This window comes from Phyllobates terribilis, unplaced genomic scaffold, assembly GCF_046119375.1.
Source record: "Phyllobates terribilis strain yellow unplaced genomic scaffold, ASM4611937v1 Scaffold_12__6_contigs__length_324123572, whole genome shotgun sequence".
Lineage (NCBI taxonomy): Eukaryota > Metazoa > Chordata > Amphibia > Anura > Dendrobatidae > Phyllobates > Phyllobates terribilis.
In genome coordinates this window covers 6,149,944-6,173,054 of record NW_027362772.1, presented here as the reverse complement: position 1 = coordinate 6,173,054, position 23,111 = coordinate 6,149,944, and the positions used below count along the sequence as shown (strand labels likewise).

General features: G+C 48.3%; 1 protein-coding gene across 1 annotated transcript in view; it reads right to left on the bottom strand.

The window, feature by feature from the left end:
• LOC141172922 (uncharacterized) overlaps nucleotides 1-21,252 on the bottom strand; it is a 28,440-nt gene extending 7,188 nt beyond the window's left edge. The window contains exons 1-6 of the mRNA XM_073657538.1: nucleotides 21,168-21,252; nucleotides 4,217-4,300; nucleotides 3,908-4,087; nucleotides 3,710-3,833; nucleotides 3,530-3,627; nucleotides 3,241-3,331 (exon numbers count right to left, since the gene is read on the bottom strand). Of these exons, the coding sequence (XP_073513639.1) occupies nucleotides 3,241-3,331; nucleotides 3,530-3,627; nucleotides 3,710-3,833; nucleotides 3,908-4,087; nucleotides 4,217-4,294 (571 nt within the window). The 5' untranslated portion in view covers nucleotides 4,295-4,300; nucleotides 21,168-21,252. The remainder of the gene's footprint in view (nucleotides 1-3,240; nucleotides 3,332-3,529; nucleotides 3,628-3,709; nucleotides 3,834-3,907; nucleotides 4,088-4,216; nucleotides 4,301-21,167) is intronic.
• Between the last annotated feature and the right edge of the window lie 1,859 nt (nucleotides 21,253-23,111).

The following is a 23,111-nucleotide window of genomic DNA, read 5'->3' as shown; positions in this document are numbered from 1 at the left end:
TTTCATAATGGAGCTATTGAATAAACTGAACTACTGTGCTAAGCACCTTCTGTGCGCAGAGAGGTCACAATTGTCCTGCATTTGTTTGCTGGATAACACAAAGAGATGAGGCAAACACTAATTATAATCAGTCTAAATGAGCTTGGTGGACTCATTCTAAAAGTAGTGGTCCATACTCTGAGGTTTCCAGTAATTTCTCCTCATACAGCAAAAGGGATAAGGGCTATGAAGGCCCTGACCCAAGGCTCTTGTCCAATGCCTGAAATTAATGCACACAAAGGGTTTGAAGACTATTGTGTGATCACGGATACAATCAATACCTACAGGAGACTACACAACATTGTAATCAATAAAATAATAGTTCATTCATTATATTATTAAAATCCGAACAAGAAAATATAGGCAACAGGTGGAAAAATCAAGGCAGGGGACAAATATTCAATATACCATAGTGCTGCTAGCAGTCAAAATATATCAGGTAAGGTAAAATCCATGTTGAAGAGCAGTAACGAAACAGACCCAAGAATATAAATTGCCTCCAAAAAAAAAAAGTATGACTGCTAGTCAAGAAATGTAATGTGTACCTAGGAATCCTAGTATAAGCAAAATATATAAAATGGCAGTGGCTGGCTATAAGTATAGTGAATAATAAATAATGGATAGTTGGTACAGCTCTCAAATAGAAAGCAATATGCTATACTGCAAATGTGATTAATGGAAAGGTAAATAAAGTGCCAATATGCTGTAAAAGAGGCAGTGCAATCTGCATATAAAACATTTACAGGTAGCAGGAAAAGAAGAAACTTTATCCAGCGATGATATTGTTAATAAAATTTATTTCTCTTTATTGAGTAAAATTTAAAAGATAATCCAGTGGATACAATCAAGAGCAACTACCATGCACCCTCCACGGCGATCCAGATCGACGGGTTTTGACTCGTTAGGTGTTAGTCATGATTTTGACTAACGAGTTGAAACCCGTCGATCTGGATCGCCATGGAGGGTGCATGGTAGTTGCTCTTGATTGTATCCACTGGATTATCTTTTAAATTTTACTCAATAAAGAGAAATTAATTTTTATTAACAATATCATAAATTTTATATAACATATTTACATAGTTAATATGGTTGAAAACAGACAAATGTCCAAAGATTTTAATTGGATGGGAGAAAATAAAAGTACAACCATAATGCAAGTTCCGTTCTGACCCCAAAAAACCTAATTATTTGCTTCTGATCTCAATTGTCAATCCACTGGACATTCAAGAAAGCACCTTACATATTTACATAATTATTTATGTTATTTGTTTTTAATAAAAGCATCTAAGTCTAAAAAAACATCTATATTGTATAAAAAGGTATAAAAACCCTCCAGACCGATGGTTTTGTTCTGTTCAAGAGCTGAAAAGCCCTCACCCTCCAAGTAATTTTGTCTTTGTTATTTTACAAAGAGCTGTCGCCCAGCTTATATTATCTTGGTTAAGAATTACTTTTGATGTGGCGCATATATATATATATATATATATATATATATACATATACACACAGTGCTGGACAAAAGTATTGGCACCCCTGCAATTCTGTCAGATAATACTCAGTTTTTTCCTGAAAATGATTGCAATCACAAATTCTTTGGTCTTATTATCTTCATTTAATTTGTCTTTAATGAAAAAAACACAAAAAGAATTGTCCTAAAGCCAAATTGGAAATAATTCCACACCAAACCTAAAAAAGGGGGTGGACAAAAGTATTGGCACTGTTTGAAAAATCATGTGATGCTTCTCTAATTGGTGTAATTAACAGCACCTGTAACTTACCTGTGGCACCTAACAGGTGTTGGCAATAACTAAATCACACTTGCAGCCAGTTAACATGGATTAAAGTTGACTCAACCTCTGTCCTGCGTCCTTGTGTGTACCACATTGAGCATGGAGAAAAGAAAGAAGACCAAAGAACTGTCTGAGGACTTGAGAAACCAAATTGTGAGGAAGCATGAGCAATCTCAAGGCTACAAGTCCATCTCCAAAGACCTGAATGTTCCTGTGTCTTCCGTGCGCAGTGTCATCAAGAAGTGTAAAGCCCATGGCACTGTGGCTAACCTCCCTAGATGTGGACGGAAAAGAAAAATTGACGAGAGATTTCAACGCAAGATTGTGCAGATGGTGGATAAAGAACCTCGACTAACATCCAAACAAGTTCAAGCTGCCCTGCAGTCCGAGGGTACAACAGTGTCAACCCGTACTATCCGTCGACGTCTGAATGAAAAGGGACTGTATGGTAGGATACCCAGGAAGACCCCATTTCTTACTCCGAGACATAAAAAAGCCAGGCTGGAGTTTGCCAAAACTTACCTGACAAAGCCTAAAATGTTTTGGAAGAATGTTCTCTGGTCAGATGAGACAAAACTAGAGCTTTTTGGGAAAAAGCATCAACATAGAGTGTACAGGAAAAAAAAAGCATACAAAGAAAAGAACACAGTCCCTACAGTCAAACATGGCGGAGGTTCCCTGATGTTTTGGGGTTGCTTTGCTGCCTCTGGCACTGGACTGCTTGACCGTGTGCATGGCATTATGAAGTCTGAAGACTACCAACAAATTTTGCAGCATAATGTAGGGCCCAGTGTGAGAAAGCTGGGTCGCCCTTAGAGGTCATGGGTCTTCCAGCAGGACAATGACCCAAAACACACTTCCAAAAGCACTATAAAATGGTTTGAGAGAAAGCACTGGAGACTTCTAAGGTGGCCAGCAATGAGTCCAGACCCGAATTCCATAGAACACCTGTGGAGAGATCTCAAAATGGCAGTTTGGAGAAGGCACCCTTCAAATATCAGGGACCTGGAGCAGTTTGCCAAAGAAGAATGGTCTACAATTCCAGCAGAGCATTGTAAGAAACTCATTCATGGTTACCGGAAGCGGTTGTTCGCAGTTATTTTGGCTAAAGGTTGTGCAACCAAGTATTAGGCTGAGGGTGCCAATACTTTTGTCCGGCCCTTTTTTGGAGTTTTGTGTGAAATGATCAATGATTAGATTTTTGCTTCATTCTCTTTTGTGTTTTTTCCTTGCAAGCAAATTAAATGAAGATAATAAGACCAAATAATTTGTGATTGTAATCATTTTCAGGAAGAAACTGAGTATTATCTGACAGAATTGCAGGGGTGCCGATACTTTTGGCCAGCACTGTATATATATATTACCATGAGAAGAATCTGTGACTTCTCTGCATTTAGTGATCACTACTCACCTGGGTGGTCATATGTATGAATCTCCTCTTTACACCGCTCATCACCCCTCACATATGTCTCTGTAGTATTAATATGGATCAGATCTTCACCCTGAAACAAATATTATAAAAGTCACAGACAGATGGAGAAGTCCCATCTATGATCAGCTATAATCCTGTCATCTCCACCGTTCTCATTACACAAGTATAAACCATATAATACTGGTGGATAAAACAAGACTGAGCACAAGACCTTCACAGCCGTCTACACATCATAGGGGAGATCTCATGACACCTTCTCTCCATCTACCTGATGATCCTGAGGAACATTGGGATCTTCTTGTTTACAGTCCTGTGGAAGAAGAGGACGGGGACATCTCTCTGGTGTTGTCCTCTTACTGGATAGAGCTGGAGGAAACACATACAGGACTGAATTCATTCTTTACATACAGATAATTATAGACCGTGTGTAGTTAGTTCTGTCTATTACCTGGTGATGTGAGGGGCTGGGGAACCTCCACCATGATGTCCTTGTACAGATCTTTGCGTCCTTCTAAATACTCCCACTCCTCCATGGAGAAATAGACAGCGACATCCTGACACCTTATAGGAACCTGACACATACAATGATACCGTCATCCCCCCGATCCCTCCATAGCGTTACTGTATAATGTCCCAGCATTCCCACCTCTCCAGTCAGCAGCTCAATCATCTTGTAGGTGAGTTCTAGGATCTTCTGGTCATTGATGTCCTCATGTATCAGGAAGTGAGACTGAGGTCCTGTGATTGGGCTCAGGGGTCTTCCCCATCCCTCAGACACAGGGTCCTGACAGCGCTCACTAGAGGTCTTCTTCACTACTGTGTAATCCTGGTTATGGAGAGACACATTAATAAATCTCACTACAGACATTTCCAGAGTCCTCACCTCTCCAGTTCTGTCCATCTGTTATTCCCATAGATAAGAATGATGTAATGTGACGTCATCAGAATCTCTCACCTCTCCAGTAAGCCGGAAGAGGATCTCTAGGGTGAGGTGTAATATCCTCTCCACCATCTTCTTTCTGTCTCTATCCATTCTTCTCTAGGAAAATGATATAGATAAATTATTAGTATACCATATTGTGGGAATGTGAGTGGATAGAAGATGACTCATTGCAAGATATATAAAATACTGAATAATAAATAAAATGAATAGCATGATGCCGGTATAAAGCAATAATGTGGTAGAGCACTTCATACATCTTGAGGTCAGACAGGGATATTTATGTGCTATCAATTAGCATTGCAGATGTTATAAAATAAATTATCTGAATTAACAATATAAAGAAGACAACAGTCTTTGTACAGCCAATAAAATATGTTAATCGTTTATTTGTATACATCTCACCACTCCACGATAAGTTCTGGAAAGAAGTGGTCTTCTAACCCCACCGCCTATTCTACACCGTGCGCACGATTATTGGGCAATTTGTATTTTTGATGATTACTTTTATTATTTAACATCACCAGTGCTGTCCGTCAATCTAAAAGAGTAATAAACCTGAATATATAAGAAAGTAAAAGTGCGGTGTTGTCTTAGGAGAATATCTCTATGTGCAGAATTATTATGAAAATATATGAAAAATTTAAATTTTCCATCTCAATTGTCTATTTTCATCTGTTCTAGTGAGAATAAGAACCAAACGAGTCAATGTCCAAAAATACATTTCTGACATTTTAAAAAAATATATCAGTGACCAACATAGCCACACATTCTTCTTAATACCAGTGATAAGCCATCCACCCATGGAGTCCATTAGTTTCTTAATCTGTCGATGATCATCTTTTTGGGCAGCACCAGCCACAGCCCCCGACAATGATCAGAGAGGGGCTGTTTTCCTTCACCATAAATGTTGAGTTTAAGAAAAGCCCAATAATTTACACTAAGGTCTACACTGTGTGCAGAATTATTAGGCAAATGAGTATTTTGATCATGATACTTTTTCTACATGTTGTCCTACTCCAAGCTGCATAGGCTTGAGAGCAAACTACCAATTAAGTAAATCTGGTGATGTGCATCTCTGTAATGAGGAGGGGTGTTGACTAATGACATCAACACCCTATATAAGGTGGGCTTAATTATTAGGCAACTTCCTTTCCTTTGGCAAAATGGGTCAGAAGAGAGATTTGACGGGCTCTGAAAAGTCCAAAATTGTGAGATGTCTTGCAGAGGGATGCAGCAGTCTTGAAATTTCCAAACTTTTGAAGCATGATCACCGAACAATCAAGCGTTTCATGGCAAATCGCTAACAGGGTTGCAAGAAGAGTGTTGGCCAAAAAAGGCGCAAAATAACTGCCCATGAATTGAGGAAAATCAAGCGTGAAGCTGCCAAGATGCCATTCGCCACCAGTTTTGCCATATTTCAGAGCTGCAACGTTACTGGAGTATCAAAAAGCACAAGGTGTGCGATACTCAGGGACATGGCCAAGGTAAGGAAGGCTGAAAAACGACCACCTCTGAACAAGAAACATAAGATAAAACGTCAAGAATGGGCCAAGAAATATCTTAAGACTGATTTTTCAAAGGTTTTATGGACTGATGAAATGAGAGTGACTCTTAATGGGCCAGATGGATGGGCCAGAGGCTGGATCAGTAAAGGGCAGAGAGCTCCACTCCGACTCAGACGCCAGCAAGGTGGAGGTGGGGTACTGGTATGGGCTGGTATCAACAAAGATGAACTTGTAGGACCTTTTCGGGTTGAGGATGGCGTGAAGCTCAACTTCCTGACCTACTGCCAGTTTCCGGAAGACAACTTCTTCAAGCAGTGGTACAGGAAGAAGTCGGTATCATTCAAAAAAAACATGATTTTCATGCAGGACAATGCTCCATCACATGCATCCAACTACTTCACAGCATGGCTAGCCAGTAAAGGTCTAAAAGAAGAAAAAATAATGACATGGCCCCCTTGTTCACCTGATCTGTGTAACGGGTCTGGGAGGCGGAACCTCTGAGCTACTATACAAGGGGGCAGTCCTTGTAAGGGAGCGGGTGGCGACCAGGGAAGACGGGCAGGAGGTCACAGCAGGTGACCGGGACAGTCTCTGAGTGAACGGGCTGGAGGTCACGGCAAGTGACCGGGGCAGTCTCTGGCTGAACGGGCTGATGGTCACGGCAAGTGACCGGGGCAGTCTCTGAATGAACGGGCAGATGGTCACGGCAAGTGACCGGGGCAGTCTCTGAATGAACGGGCAGATGGTCACGGCAAGTGACCGGGGCAGTCTCTAGGTAAAGGGTTGGTACGACCTGTGGCGGCTGATGATAGACGTGAGCTCCCAGGTGAGCAGGCGAGAGTCTCTGGATGAACGGGTGGTCACAGCATGTGACGGTGGAGCCTCCAGGAAGACCAACAGACAGGCGGCAGATGAGCGCTCCCAGGTGAGCGGGCAGAAGTCTCTGGACAGGCGGGTGGTCACAACACGTGACGGCAGAGCCTCCAGGTAGGCTAGCAGACAGGCAGCAGATGAGCGCTCCCAGGTGAGCGAGCAGGAGTCACTGGACAGGCAGGTGGTCACAGCACGAGACGGCGGAGCCTCCAGGTAGACTAGCAGGCAGGTAGCAGGTGTGTGCTCCCAGGTGAGCGGGCAAGCTGGTCCATAGACAGACTGACAGGAGTTGGAAGGCAGACCGTCGGACCTCAGGCAAGCAGGCAGGTGGCTGATGTGCTCTCCCAGGTGAGCGGGCAGGCTGGTCCTTAAGACAGACTGACAGGAGTAGTAAGGCAGACTGTCGGACCTCAGACTAGCAGGCAGGTAGCAGATAATCAGGCAGGAATCTGGCAGGTAACTGGCAACGGGACCTGAGGGCTGAAGCAGAGTAGTGAACAGTGCAACAACATTGCTCAGGCACCTCCATTTTGGAGGAGGTGCCTTATATATGGTAAAGTCCTCCGGCCATTGGCCGGGGACTCCTTAGGATGGCGCGCGCGGCCCCTTTAAGAGGGAGGGAGGGCGCGCGCCCTAAGCACAGTGGCCGGGAAGGAGCGCGCGCTGCCAGCAGAGCGGGAGAGGGACGCCGGGCACGGAGCAGAGCGGTGAGGGGAACAGCGTCCCTGCCTAGCAGAGGGCAGGGACGCCGGCACTACAGTACCCCCCCCTTTAGGCCCCCCCTTTTTTAGGCCAGATAGAAATTTAGCTAGGATGAGAGGGGCATGGATGTTCTCCCGGGGCTCCCACGTTCTCTCCTCAGGACCAAACCCCTTCCAATCTACCAGAAAAAAGGTCTTTCCTCTTACCCTTTTGGTGGCAAGAATGTTCTCTACCTCAAACTCGTCCTCAGCAGAAACCGGAGCAGGAGGCGTACCTGTAGACTTGGAAAAAGAGTTAAGCACCACGGGTTTGAGGAGAGATACATGGAAGGAGTTAGGGATCCGTAAGTTGGCCGGGAGTTTCAATTTATAGGCCACCGGGTTGATCTGACTGATGACCTCCAGAGGACCGATGAACCGAGGCCCTAACTTGTAAGAAGGTATCTTGAGTCGAACATATTTAGATGAGAGCCAGACTTTATCTCCTGGACGAAATTGTGGAGGATCCAGGCGTTTTTTGTCAGCGTGTCTTTTCATACGCTCGGATGACAGAAGGAGTGCGGACCGGGTACTCTCCCATATGGAGGAAAATTTGCTAACGAGAGATTCCGCAGCCGGGTTGTCCACAGAGGTGGAGACAGGAAAAGGAATCCGAGGATGCTGACCAAAGACTACAAAAAACGGGGATTTGGAGGAGGATTCGCTGTCGTGATTATTATAAGAGAACTCGGCCCATGGTAGGAGATCCACCCAGTCAGAATGGTGGGCATTAACGAAGTGCCGGAGGTAACTGGTCAGGTTCTGATTGATCCGCTCCACTTGACCATTGGACTGTGGGTGGTAAGCGGAAGAGAAGTCCAGGGTGACGTCTAGTAGTTTACAAGTGGCTCTCCAGAAACGTGAGGTGAACTGTACCCCACGATCCGACACGATGTGGAGGGGCAGGCCATGAAGACGGAAGATGTGGCGGATAAAGTCTTTAGCCAGCTCGGGTGCAGACGGAAGGCCTGGCAGGGGAATAAAGTGAGCCATCTTGGAAAAGCGGTCAGCGACCACCCAAATGACCGTACAACCGGCAGAGACGGGGAGATCAGTTATAAAGTCCATTGCTATATGCTGCCAGGGGGCAGCAGGTACAGGAAGCGGAAGGAGGCGTCCGGCTGGCAGATGTCTCGGGACTTTGTTGCGGGCGCAGGACACACAGGCAGAAACAAAGTCTATTATGTCCTTGTGCAGGGTAGGCCACCAATAGTGCCGGGCAATAAGCTGGAGGGTCTTTTTCTGACCGGCGTGGCCAGCTAGTTTAGACGAATGGCCCCAGTGTAGGATCTTCTCCCGATCAGGTACTGAAACAAACGTCTTACCGGGAGGGAGACGATTTAGACTCATGGGAGCCACCTGCATTACTCTGGCGGGATCGATGATATGTTTAGGTTCTTCCTCGAGATCGGACACCAGAAAGGATCGGGACAAGGCGTCTGCTTTGACGTTTTTGTCAGCCGGGCGAAAATGAAGAACAAAATCAAAGCGAGCAAAAAACAAGGACCACCGGGCTTGGCGCGGGTTAAGTCTCTGGGCATGCTGGAGGTAAGCCAAGTTCTTGTGGTCAGTGTAAATTATTACCGGATGAAGAACCCCCTCGAGTAGGTAACGCCACTCCTCCAACGCCAGCTTGATGGCCAATAACTCTCGGTCTCCTATGGAATAGTTGCGCTCAGAAGAGGAGAAGAGTTTGGAGAAGAAGCCACAAGTTACCATTCTCCCGGAAGATGATTTTTGAGTAAGTACCGCTCCGGCTCCAGAGGAGGAGGCGTCAACTTCCAGGAAGAACTGCTTGTTGCCGTCCGGGCGATGCAGCACCGGGGCGGAAGAGAAGGCCTGTTTTAGGGAAAGAAAGGCCTCCTCTGCTTCGGGCGGCCACTCTTTGGGATTAGTACCCTTATGGGTGAGCGCGGAAATTGGGGCAGTCCGGGAAGAGAAGTGCGGGATGAAGAGGCGGTAATAGTTGGCGAAGCCCAGGAACCGTTGAATAGCCTTCAACCCCTCTGGTCGGGGCCATTTCTCGATGGCAGACAGTTTCTCAGGATCCATTTGTAGGCCGGTCTGAGAGATAATGTAGCCCAGAAACGGAAGCGAGGTCTGCTCAAAGAGGCACTTCTCATATTTAGCGTAGAGATGGTTCTGCCTGAGCCTGAGCAGGACCTGACGAACATCCCTCCGGTGAGTCTGGAGATCCGGAGAGAAGACCAAGATGTCGTCCAGGTACACCACTACGCAGGAGTAGAGAAGGTCCCGGAAGATGTCATTGACCAACTCTTGAAAGACGGCAGGAGCGTTACAGAGGCCAAAGGGCATTACCAGATATTCATAGTGGCCGTCCCGGGTGTTGAATGCCGTCTTCCATTCATCCCCCTGACGGATACGAACCAGGTTGTACGCCCCACGGAGGTCCAGTTTGGTGAAGATTCTAGCCCCCCTCAGACGATCAAATAACTCCGGAATGAGCGGAAGGGGGTACTTATTCTTCACCGTGATCTGGTTAAGGCCTCTATAGTCTATACAGGGACGGAGAGAGCCGTCCTTCTTTTTGACGAAAAAGAAGCCTGCTCCCGCCGGGGAGGTAGATTTCCGGATGAATCCCCTGGCCAGATTCTCCTCAATATATTCGGACATCGACCGGGTCTCAGCAGCGGATAATGGATAAATACGCCCACGGGGAGGAGAAGTACCAGGTAACAGGTCGATAGGGCAGTCGTATGGTCTATGAGGGGGTAGTGTCTCTGCCTCCTTTTTATTAAAGACATCAGCATAAGACCAATAAGGAATCGGAAGTCCAGGTAGATTAGCTGGGGTAGGAGAAGGACGGACGGGATGAACGGGAACCAGACAGGTCTTATGGCAGCCCTGTCCCCAGCGAAGGACTTCTCCGGTCTGCCAGTCAAGAACGGGTGCATGTTTCTGGAGCCAAGGTAGGCCTAGCAAGAGGGCGTGAGAGAGTCCAGGCAGAACATGGAAGGAGATACTTTCAGAATGCAGCATTCCCACCTGCAGAGTAATGGATTCGGTGATGAGTTGGATGGGGCGTGGTAAGAGCCCCCCATCCACGGCAGCAACAGACAAGGGTACAGCCAGAGGTTTGGTGGGGATGCGGTATTTCTCTACCAGGGACTGTGAAATAAGATTCCCGGCTGCTCCAGAGTCCAGTTGGGCTAGTTCGAAATAACGGTTCTCCCCGTAGACGATTGAAACTGACAACAGCAGGGATGGAGAGGATTTATTCTTGTCTAGGTGGACCTCTCTGAGCGAACCTAGACACAGGCGTTTCCCGACCTCTCCGGGCAGGCACGGATCCGGTGCTCTTTACTGCCACAGTAGAAGCAGGTCCCCTCGGCACGGCGTAAGTCCTGACGGGTCTTGACCATCTTGGTCTGGTCGACCTGCATAGGCTCAGGAGGGTGTACCTGGTTAGAGACAGAAGGAGTGACGGGTTTCTGAAAAGTAGGAGCTAGACGTGGTAACCTCCTCTCACGGGTGACCTCTCTGGCACGCTCCTGGAACCGTAGGTCAATCCGGGTGGCAAGAGTTATTAAGTCATCGAGAGTGGTAGGAATGTCCCGACCGGCAAGTTCATCTTTAATACGGCCGGACAGACCCTCCCAGAAGACGGAAACCAGAGCGTCGTTATCCCAGGCCAGCTCCGAGGCAAGGGTACGGAACCGTATGGCATATTGGCCCACGGTGAGACTCTCCTGACGGAGGCGTAGCAACGATGATGCGGATGAGGTCTTCCGTCCGGGTTCGTCGAAGACTTTCCGGAAAGCCGTGAGAAAAGCAGGCAAGTTGGACACCAGGGGGTCTCCTCTCTCCCATAGAGGATTTAGCCAGGCCAGGGCCTCCCCGGTGAGATGGGACATGATGAATGCAATTTTGGCTCGGTCGGAGTTAAACTGGTGGGACAATAGTTCAAAGTGCAGGGTGCACTGATTTATGAAGCCCCGAGCCTGGGCTGAGTCGCCTCCGAAGCGAGGAGGTGCAGAAAGCCGAGGTCCGGGGTAGGATATCATGGTGTTAGTGGACAGCGGAGCTGCCGGATTGCGAGACATGGCACTGGCGGAGGTTGTTGGTGGAGCAGTCAGAGTGTCCAGGCGAGTATTGACATTCCGCAGGTGACCCAGGATGGACTCCTGTTGGGACCTTTGACGGGACAGTTCATGACACAGGTCCGAGAGCGAGGGAGCTTGGGTGCCACCGGGTTCCATGGCCCGAGCAAACTGTAACGGGTCTGGGAGGCGGAACCTCTGAGCTACTATACAAGGGGGCAGTCCTTGTAAGGGAGCGGGTGGCGACCAGGGAAGACGGGCAGGAGGTCACAGCAGGTGACCGGGACAGTCTCTGAGTGAACGGGCTGGAGGTCACGGCAAGTGACCGGGGCAGTCTCTGGCTGAACGGGCTGATGGTCACGGCAAGTGACCGGGGCAGTCTCTGAATGAACGGGCAGATGGTCACGGCAAGTGACCGGGGCAGTCTCTGAATGAACGGGCAGATGGTCACGGCAAGTGACCGGGGCAGTCTCTAGGTAAAGGGTTGGTACGACCTGTGGCGGCTGATGATAGACGTGAGCTCCCAGGTGAGCAGGCGAGAGTCTCTGGATGAACGGGTGGTCACAGCATGTGACGGTGGAGCCTCCAGGAAGACCAACAGACAGGCGGCAGATGAGCGCTCCCAGGTGAGCGGGCAGAAGTCTCTGGACAGGCGGGTGGTCACAGCACGTGACGGCAGAGCCTCCAGGTAGGCTAGCAGACAGGCAGCAGATGAGCGCTCCCAGGTGAGCGAGCAGGAGTCACTGGACAGGCAGGTGGTCACAGCACGAGACGGCGGAGCCTCCAGGTAGACTAGCAGGCAGGTAGCAGGTGTGTGCTCCCAGGTGAGCGGGCAAGCTGGTCCATAGACAGACTGACAGGAGTTGGAAGGCAGACCGTCGGACCTCAGGCAAGCAGGCAGGTGGCTGATGTGCGCTCCCAGGTGAGCGGGCAGGCTGGTCCTTAGACAGACTGACAGGAGTAGTAAGGCAGACCGTCGGACCTCAGACTAGCAGGCAGGTAGCAGATAATCAGGCAGGAATCTGGCAGGTAACTGGCAGGTAACTGGCAACGGGACCTGAGGGCTGAAGCAGAGTAGTGAACAGTGCAACAACATTGCTCGGGCACCTCCATTTTGGAGGAGGTGCCTTATATATGGTAAAGTCCTCCGGCCATTGGCCGGGGACTCCTTAGGACGGCGCGCGCGGCCCCTTTAAGAGGGAGGGAGGGCGCGCGCGCGCGCCCTAAGCACAGTGGCCGGGAAGGAGCGCGCGCTGCCAGCAGAGCGGGAGAGGGACGCCGGGCACGGAGCAGAGCGGTGAGGGGAACAGCGTCCCTGCCTAGCAGAGGGCAGGGACGCCGGCACTACAATCTGAATCCCATAGAGAACCTGTGGTCCATCATAAAATGTGAGATCTACAGGGAGGGAAAACAGTACACCTCTCGGAACAGTGTCTGGGAGGCTGTGGTGGCTGCTGCATGCAATGTTGATCGAAAACTGATCAGGCAACTGACAGAATCTATGGATGGAAGGCTGTTGAGTGTCATCATAAAGAAAGGTGGCTATATTGATCACTAATTTTTGGGGTTTTTGTTTTTGCATGTCAGAAATGTTTATTTCTAAATTTTGTGCACTGATATTGGTTTACCTGGTGAAAATAAACAAGTGAGATGGGATTATATTTGGTTTTTATTAAGTTGCCTAATAATTCTGCACAGTAATAGTAACCTGCACAAACAGATATCCTCCTAAGATAGCCAAATCTAAAAAAAAAAACACTCCAACTTCCAAAAATATTACGCTTGGATATTTATGAGTCTTTTGGGCTGATTGAGAACATAGTTGCTGATCAATAAAAAAAATAGTCCTCTAAAATACAACTTGCCTAATAATTCTGCACACAGTGTAGGTCCAGTGAGGAAGAGGCCATGTCATTATGTAATTTTTTCATCTTTAAGACCTTTCCTGGCACTGATGCTGCGATTTAGTATTGTACTGCAGAACAATCCTGATTTTTTTAAAGATGCAGATATTTTCCTGTACCTCTGCTTAAAGAAAGCATCTTCTAAAAACTGGCAGAAGTTTAGGGAGTTGATTTTGAGTCCATCTTCAACTCGAAAAGGTCCAACTAGCTCACCTGTAATAATACCAGCCCATAACAGTGCCCATCCCGCTGGTGTCTGAGTCAAAGTCAAGGTCTCTGCCCATTAATGATCCAGCCACAGGCCCATCCATCTGGTCCATCAAGAGTCACTCTCATCAGTTCATAAAACCTTTGAAAAATCTGTTTTCAGATATTTCTTGGACAAGTCTTTTCTTGTGTCTTGTTCAGTGATGGTCAGGGTTCAGCCTCAGTCTTGTCGCTGAGCACTGAACACCTAGTTCTTCTGGGTCTCCAGGGAGGCTGCAGTTCTGAAATACAACAGCACTGGAGGATAATATCTTCCTGGTCGCTTCACATTTGAGTCTTCTGAAATCTTTTGCAGTTAATGCTATTCTTTTTTTCTTTTGTGACCCTGTAGAATTTTGAAGTTTCTGTGGTCACTCCCCAATATCTGAACAATTTAAGGAGTGCTGCATCACTCTGTAAGACTTTTAACCATTTTTGACTTTTTAGAGTCAGTTGAAACCCTTTTTGGCCCATTTTGCCTGAGGAAAAGAAGCTGCCTAACAATCCCCCCCCCCCCCCCCCCCGATAAAGGGTGTCAATATCCATAGGCCACACACCCCTCATCACACAAGTACACATCACCTGATCTACTTCATCCGATAAACATAAAAGTTTATATAGCTTGCATTTGGAAAATCTGCATAAGAATGATGATATGGTCAACATAGTCACTTGCCTAATAATTGCGCACACAGTGTTTGTTTCAAAGTGGTCAAGAAAACTAAATTTTTTATTCTCCACTGCTATCAGCTTCAGGTGCAATGTTCAAGAAACATCCCACAATTCATAGAATGTGGATTCCACATCTGACCCCTGACAAAGCAAGAAAAGTGAAAATATTATGCAAAAAGTGCTTAGGAGTGATAAGGTAAGAATTTTTTTGCTTGTCAGTAAAACTCATTGATGGCGATGTGTGTCAGGGCTCTTTATATCACTGTAGCAATTGCAGACACCTGTGCTAATTAGTTTGGCAGGTTGTGTCCAATGAAAGGCAAGACTACTTAAGAAGGCTGTCCCACATTATTAAGCAGCCTACATTTTCTGCCAAAATGGGAAAGAAAAAGGATGTGTCGGCTGCTGAGAAGCAACAAATTGTGAAGTGTTTACGTCAAGGCATGACTACAATCAACATTGCCAAGACACTTCATCGTGATCATCGCACAATCAAGAAGTATGTAGCTGATTCACAGTACACACGTGTGCGTGCTGATAAGGGAACATTGAGGACTCTTTCCTACAGGCAATTACTTCAGGTTAAAAGAGCAGCGGCAAAAAAGCCTTGTCATAGCAGCAGACAAGTTTTTGAAGCGGCTGGTGCCTCCAACGTCCCCCGAACAACAAGATGCAGGGTGCTTCAGAGGTTTGCAGCTGTGCGTAAGCCATCCTGTTGACCTCCTCTATCCACTGCACACAAGCAGAAACGGCTCCAGTGGGCCAAACAATACATGAAGACTGACTTCAAAACTGTTTTGTTCACCGATGAGTGCCGTGCAACGCTCGATGGTCCAGATGGATGGAGTGGAGGATGGCTGGTTGATGGACACCCCATGCAAACACGACTACGGCGCCAACAAGGAGGAGGTGGAGTAATGTTTTGGGCTGGAATCATGGGGAGAGAGATTGTCGGCCCCTTTAGGATCCCTGAAGGGGTAAAGATGAACTCCATAATGTATGTTCAGTTTCTCAAACAGCACTTCCTTCCATGGTTCAAGAAGAAGAACCGTGTATTCCACAGCAAGATCATTTTCATGCATGATAATGCCCCGTCTCATGCTGCACATAACACACCTGCATCTCTGGCTGATATGGGCATAAAAGGGGACAAACTTATGGTGTGGCCCCCATGCTCCCCTGACCTCAACCCCATTGAGAACCTCTGGAGCATCATCAAAAGGAGTGTCTATGATGGTGGGAGGCAGTTCACATCTAAGCAACAGCTCTGGGAGGGTATTCTGTCCTCATGCAAAACAATTGAAGCAGGAACCATCCAAAACCTGACAAATTCAAGAGACGAGAGAGTTCAGAAGCTCCTTTCGAACAAGGGGTCCTATGTGCAAATGTAACATCACCTAGAATAAAGTTTTGAGTTGAAAACTGTTTGATTTCAGTTTGTAATAACCTGTTAATGGTTATAATTTCAAAAATGACCATTTTTTTGTTCTTTATTAAAATGAAAAGGTTGAAAACTCTGCTATGCATAATAATTTGGAACATGCATTTTGAGTGCAGTTTGAGTGTTTTATTTTTTTTTAAATATACTGTTATCATAGGCAGTTTGTACAAAAACCTTTCAATTGTACTCTAATAGTTATTTGACTGGAAAATTACAATGACTGCAATTCATATACAGTGGTGGCCAAAAGTATTGGCACCCCTGCAACTCTGTCAGATAATACTCAATTTCTTCCTGAAAATGATTGCAATCACAAATTCTTTGGTCTTATTATCTTCATTTAATTTGCTTGCAAGGAAAAAACACAAAAGAATGAAGCAAAAATCAAATCATTGATCATTTCACACAAAACTCCAAAAAAGGGCCGGACAAAAGTATTGTCACCCTCAGCCTAATACTTGGTTGCACAACCTTTAGCCAAAATAACTGCGAACAACCGCTTCTGGTAACCATCAATGAGTTTCTTACAATGCTCAGCTGGAATTGTAGACCATTCTTCTTTGGCAAACTGCTCCAGGTCCCTGATATTTGAAGGGTGCCTTCTCCAAACTGCCATTTTGAGATCTCTCCACAGGTGTTCTATGGGATTCAGGTCTGGACTCATTGCTGGCCACCTTAGAAGTCTCCAGTGCTTTCTCTCAAACCATTTTATAGTGCTTTTGGAAGTGTGTTTTGGGTCATTGTCCTGCTGGAAGACCCATGACCTCTGAGGGAGACCCAGCTTTCTCACACTGGGCCCTACATTATGCTGCAAAATTTGTTGGTAGTCTTCAGACTTCATAATGCCATGCACACGGTCAAGCAGTCCAGTGCCAGAGGCAGCAAAGCAACCCCAAAACATCAGGGAACCTCCGCCATGTTTGACTGTAGGGACCGTGTTATTTTCTTTGAATGCCTCTTTTTTTCCCTGTACACTCTATGTTGATGTTTTTTCCCAAAAAGCTCTACTTTTGTCTCATCTGACCAGCGAACATTCTTCCAAAACATTTTAGGTTTTCTCAGGTAAGTTTTGGCAAACTCCAGCCTGGCTTTTTTATGTCTCGGGGTAAAAAGTGGGGTCTTCCTGGGTATCCTACCATACAGTCCCTTTTCATTCAGACGCCGACGGATAGTACGGGTTGACACTGTTGTACCCTGGGACTGCAGGGCAGCTTGAACTTGTTTGGATGTTAGTCTAGGTCCTTTATCCACCATCCGCACAATTTTGCATTGAAATCTCTCGTCAATTTTTCTTTTCCGTCCACATCTAGGGAGGTTAGCCACAGTGCCATGGGCTTTAAACTTCTTGATGACACTGCGCACGGAAGACACAGGAACATTCAGGTCTTTGGAGATGGACTTGTAGCCTTGAGATTGCTCTTGCTTCCTCACAGTTTGGTTTCTCAAGTCCTCAGACAGTTCTTTGGTCTTCTTTCTTTTCTCCATGCTCAATGTGGTATACACAAGGACACAGGACAGAGGTTGAGTCAACTTTAATCCATGTTAACTGGCTGCAAGTGTGATTTAGTTATTGCCAACACCTGTTAGGTGCCACAGGTAAGTTACAGGTGCTGTTAATTACACGAATTAGAGAAGCATCACATGATTTTTCAAAGGGTGCCAATACTTTTGTCCACCCCCTTTTTGGTTTGGTGTGGAATTATATCCAATTTGGCTTTAGGACAATTATTTTTGTGTTTTTTTCATTGAAGACAAATTAAATGAAGAGAATAATACCAAAGAATTTGTGATTGCAATCATTTTCAGGAAGAAACTGCGTATTATCTGACAGAATTGCAGGGGTGCCAATATTTTTGGCCAGCACTGTAGGTAATTTGGGAAAATCTGAGAAAATATTATTTGCATAATAATTTGGAACACAGTGTAGTTGGGCAATATTCTGAAGCTTGTTTCCATTGTGATTATGATATGTTATAAGCAAGTTTAAATCTCTCAGCTAATTCAAGATGTGTATTTGGTGGGGGCACTGCTTTTTATGATAACACAAAAGAAACACTGGTATGGTTGCATGCAGCAGGGTGCAGTGCATGTTCAGGGGTTAATTTCTGGTCCAACAAAAAAAATAATTATAACCACGTCCTGTTGATTACAGCAACAAAGAAGAGCTACCCTGAAAGCCTAGATGGTCTGAGAGCAGAGAGAAGTGATGAGGAGACAACCTGAGGGTAGGAAGTAGCGCTAAGGAAACGGCCTGAGGGCAGAAAGGAGTTCTGAGGGGACGGCCTGAGGACAGAAAGGAGCGCTGAGGGGATGGCCTGAGAGCAGAAAGGAGCGCAGAGGAGACGGCCTGAGAGCAGAAAGGAGCGCTGAGGGGACGGCCTGAGAGCAGAGAGGAGCACTGAGGAGACGGCCTGAAGGCAAAGAGGAGCGCTGAGGAGACGGCCTGAGGACAGAAAGGAGCGCTGAGGGGACGGCCTGCGAGCAGAGAGGAGCGCTGAGGGGACGACCTGCGAACAGAGAGGAGCGCTGAGGAGACGGCCTGAGAGCAGAAAGGAGCGCTGAGGAGAACGGCCTAAGGGCAGAGAGGAGCGCTGAGGAGACGGCCTGAGGGCAGAAAGGAGCCCTGAGGAGACGGCCTGAGGGCATAAAGGAGCGCTGAGGAGACGGCCTGAGGGCAGAGAGGAGCGCAGAGGAGACGGCCTGAGGGCAGAGAGGAGCGCTGAGGGGACGGCCTGAGGACAGAAAGGAGCGCTGAGGGGACGGCCTGCGAGCAGAGAGGAGCGCTGAGGGGACGGCCTGCGAGCAGAGAGGAGCACTGAGGAGACGGCCTGAGAGCAGCAAGGAGCGCTGAGGAGACGGCCTAAGGGCAGAGAGGAGCGCTGAGGAGACGGCCTGAGGGCAGAAATGAGCCCTGAGGAGACGGCCTGAGGGCATAAAGGAGCGCTGAGGAGACGGCCTGAGGGCAGAGAGGAGCGCAGAGGAGACGGCCTGAGGGCAGAGAGGAGCGCAGAGGAGACGGCCTGAGAGCAGAAAGGAGCGCAGAGGAGACGGCCTGAGAGCAGAAAGGAGCGCTGAGGGGACGGCCTGAGAGCAGAGAGGAGCGCTGAGGAGACGGCCTGAAGGCAAAGAGGGGCGCTGAGGAGACGGCCTGAGGACAGAAAGGAGCGCTGAGGGGACGGCCTGCGAGCAGAGAGGAGCGCTGAGGGGACGGCCTGCGAGCAGAGAGGAGCGCTGAGGAGACAGCCTGAGAGCAGAAAGGAGCGCTGAGGAGACGGCCTAAGGGCAGAGAGGAGCGCTGAGGAGACGGCCTGAGGGCAGAAAGGAGCCCTGAGGAGACGGCCTGAGGGCATAAAGGAGCGCTGAGGAGACGGCCTGAGGGCAGAGAGGAGCGCTGAGGCGACGGCCTGAGGGCAGAGAGGAGCGCTGAGGGGTCGGCCTGAGGGCAGAAAAAAGCGCTGAGGAGACGGCCTGAGGGCAGAGAGAAGCTCTGAGGAGACAACCTGAGGGTCTAAAGAAGCTCTGAGGAAACGGCCTGAGGGCAGAAAGGAGCACTGAGGAGATGGCCTGAGGCCAGAGAGGAGCGCTAAGGGGATAGCCTAAATGCAGAAAGGAGAGCTGAGGGGATGGCCTGAGGGTAGAAAGGAGCGCTGAGGGGACGGCCTGAGGGCAGAAAGGAATGCTGAGAAGATGGCCTGAGGGCAGAAAGGAGCACTGAGCAGATTACCTGAGGGCAGAAAGGAGCGCTGAGTAGACAACCTGAGGGCAGAAATAGGCGCGAAGAGATGGCCTGATGTCACGGGTGTGTTGGAGGTGACGGACAGTCGCCCTGCAGGGGGTTGCAGGAGATCTCTACATTTGGCATTCCAGACAGCTTTTTAGATAAGAGGCTGTCTTTAGGACCAAGCGGCTACCTCTTTCTTGCTAATTAGCTCTCTGGTCTGGGTGTATATATACCTGGGGTGACTGAGATGGAGTCACCGGTTATATTCATTTCTACTTGTGAAGCTTAGCAAGAACAGTACTTCATCCTCTCTGGAGCTTGAGGCCGTGTGCTTATTTGGAGTTCATCTAAAGCAAAGCTGTTTTCCCACTTTTATGTCTACCCATGTTGTCTATAGAGTTTAGCGGAGGTTGACTACTGCTCATCTCCTCCCATCCCCACCCGTAGCAATACTCCAGGGAGAGCAGGGCGAGGCCCGCGTGCGGCGATTGCTGAAAAGGCAATATAGAGACGGTAGTTGAGACAGGGTGATGCCAGAACAGACTAGGAGGTCTCCACTTCCCCCTTTCCCTAGTGTCTGGGCTCCCTTTCCCTTTTCCCTCTGTGTTGCACTAGTATTCCCACACCTGGCATGACACCTGAGGGCAGAAAGGTGCGCTGAGGGGACGGCCTGAGGGTAGAAAGGAATGCTGAGGAGATGGCCTAAGGGTATAAAAGAACACTGAGGAGACAGCCTGAAGGTAGAAAGGAGCGCTGAGGAGATGGCCTGAGGGCAGAGAGGAGCGCTGAGGAGATGGCCTGAGGGCAGAAAGGAGCGCTGAGGAGATGGCCTGAGGGCAGAAAGGAGCGCTGAGGGGACAGCCTGAGGGTAGAAAAGAGCGCTAAGGAGACCGCCTGAGGGTAGAAAAGAGCACTGAGGAGACAGCCTGAGGGTAGAAAGGAGTGCCGAGGAGATCGCCTGAGGGTAGAAAGGAGCGCTGAGGAGATGGCCTGAGGGCAGAGAGGAGCACTGAGGGGACGGCCTGAGGGTAGAAAGGAGTGCTGAGGAGATGGCCTGAGGGCAGAAAGGAGCACTGAGGAGATGGCCTAAGGGTAGAAAGGAGCGCTGAGGAGATGGCCTGAGGGCAGAAAGGAGCACTGAGGAGATGGCCTGAGGGCAGAAAGGAGCGCTGAGGAGATCGCCTGAGGGTAGAAAGGAGCGCTGTGATGGCCTGAGGGCAGAGAGGAGCACTGAGGGGACGGCCTGAGGGCAGAAAGGAGCGCTGAGGAGACGGCCTGATGGCAGAAAGGAGCGCAGAGGGGGCAGCCTGAGAGCAGAGAGAAGCACTGAGGGGACGGCCTGAGAGCAGAGAGAAGCACTGAGGGGACGGCCTGAGAGCAGAGAGGAGCGCTGAGGACATTGCCAAGAAATGCTGAGGAGACGGCCTGAGAGTAAAGAGGAACGCTGAGGAGACGGCCTAAGTGTGGAATTTATAAGAAAAAGAACTTAGGTGTGAAATATAACGGGAATCCTGAGAGAAAGTGGATGGAGCTCAATATAAAGGAGCAGAACTGACGAATTTAGCAGTAAACACAGCCTTAAAGGGGTTGTCCATTTACTTTGTGTTCGGGGTAGACTTATATGGTACAAGAGTGTGGTTAGATGTATGCTTAAGGACGTGGCAGATGTAAAAAAGTGAGTGTGAGCCCCAATATGGACAATGTTAATAATGTGTGTACAGCGCTGCAGAATATGGTGGCGATATGGAAGAAAGTGCAATGAATAATCCTAATAGAGAATAAGGGGGAATCTCCACATACCTCCACCTGCAGAGCCGCCACCACATATATGGCTGTTGTGTGCGCACAGGACCTGTGGTGAGGTCACAGGAGGGGAGGAGTCAGTGGTCACATGATCAGGGGCCTCAGTGGATGCAGGACACTGCTGTACCCTGCAGGATGGAGCGCATACAAGTGTTTATAGTGTGTGGTGAGCGTCTCCATTAGGTCATAGGTCAGACACTATGTTCCTCACTTATCTGTGTGACTAGCGCCTCATCAGACACTATGTTCCTCACTTATCTGTGTGACTAGCGCCTCATACCGGCCTTATCCATGTGCATTTATAATACTAGGCAGCCGCCCCTCCATGAACCGTCGGTGTGTGAGTGGTTGTTCCATCCATTTTGCACCTGTGCTGCCTCCGCCTTTATCATGGGGACTGTTGTGTCCTGCGGTATATTTGATATTATGTCTGTCATGGCACTGTGTGTCTTGGACGCAGTGACTGACAGCTCAGTCGTCTAATCTACTGCAGTGGTGTGCTGAGTGGTTGGTATTTTGATTGACAGCTCAGCCATCCAATCTGAGACTGGGAGGTGCTGAGTTTCCTTCAGGTGTTCCCTGTTCAAAGTGATGACCAAGTCAGTTGTAGCTGCAGCTCTCTGTGGTTTGTTCCCTCTGCGCTTTGTGCGCAGAATTCAGATATTCTGATCTTCTGTTGCCGGACCCTGGATTTGCCTATTGACTACCCGTTTTTATTACCCCTTTTGCCTTGACACACCCTGAGCTTGGAATTCTGACTCTAGACTGTGACCTGACTAGGCCTTTGTCTTTTCCCTCTGTTTATAACGTACCCTCCTGGCTCTTGACCTAGGACTAGTGATGAGCAAGCACTAAAATGCTCTGGTACTTGTTGCTCGGGTCGAGCAAATTGGAATACTCGGGTGTTCAACCCGAGCAACGAACCCAATGTAAGTCTATGGGAAACTTGAGTATTTTTCAGGCGGCTCCCCCCAGTTGAATTTTTTTTAATAGTTCCGCAACAAGGGCCTTCTGGTACTGTCCCATTTTTCTAGACCTGTCCGCCTCAGGAATAAGAGATAGAAAGTTCTCCTTGTAGAATGGGTCTAGAAGTGTCACCAACGAGTGACTGTCACCCAAAATTTGAGAATGCGAGGGTCACAGGAAAGGCAGTGTAACATAAATTCAGCCATGCGTGCCGGACTGCTAACAGGCAAGACTTCCGTGTCCTCACCAAGAGGATGACTGACCATGCTCTCCTCCTCCGTCCTAACGCCATCCACACTGAACTGTTTAGGTAGTACCGTCTATAGTGCATGGAACTAGTTCCTGTCCTTCCCCCTCCTCCTCTTCCTCATTGTCACTCAATCCACATTGGGATGAGATGAGGCTGGCCTGTGTGTAATCACCCTATATGGTTCCTTGCTCCATTTCATCGTGCTCCGCCTGCAATGCATCCTCTTTAATTGTGAGCAGAGAGCGTTTCAGAAGACAGAGAAGCGGGATGGTGGCGTTAATTATGGCGTCATCGCCGCTCACCATCTTGGTGGAGTCCTCAAAGGTTTGGAGGATGGTACATATGTCTGACATCCATGTCCACTCCTGAGGTCTTATGTGTGGAGTCTGAACTGAATACCGACGGCTTTGTTGATGCTGGTACTCAACAACTGCCCTCTTCTGCTCACAAATCCTTCCCAACATTTGCAGTGTAGAGTTCCAACGCGTGGGGACATCACATACCAGTCAGTGAGCCGGAAACTGCAAATGCTGCTGAAGCACGGCAAGGGCGGCGGAAGCTGTAGGTGACTTTCTAAAATGGACGCACAGGAGGCGTACTTTAACAAGCAGATCCGGAAGCTCCAAGTATGTTTTGAGAAACCGCTGAACCACGAGGTTAAGCACATGGGACAGGCATGATACCTGTGTGAGCTCGCCTCACCTCAGAGCCGCCACCAGGTTCCG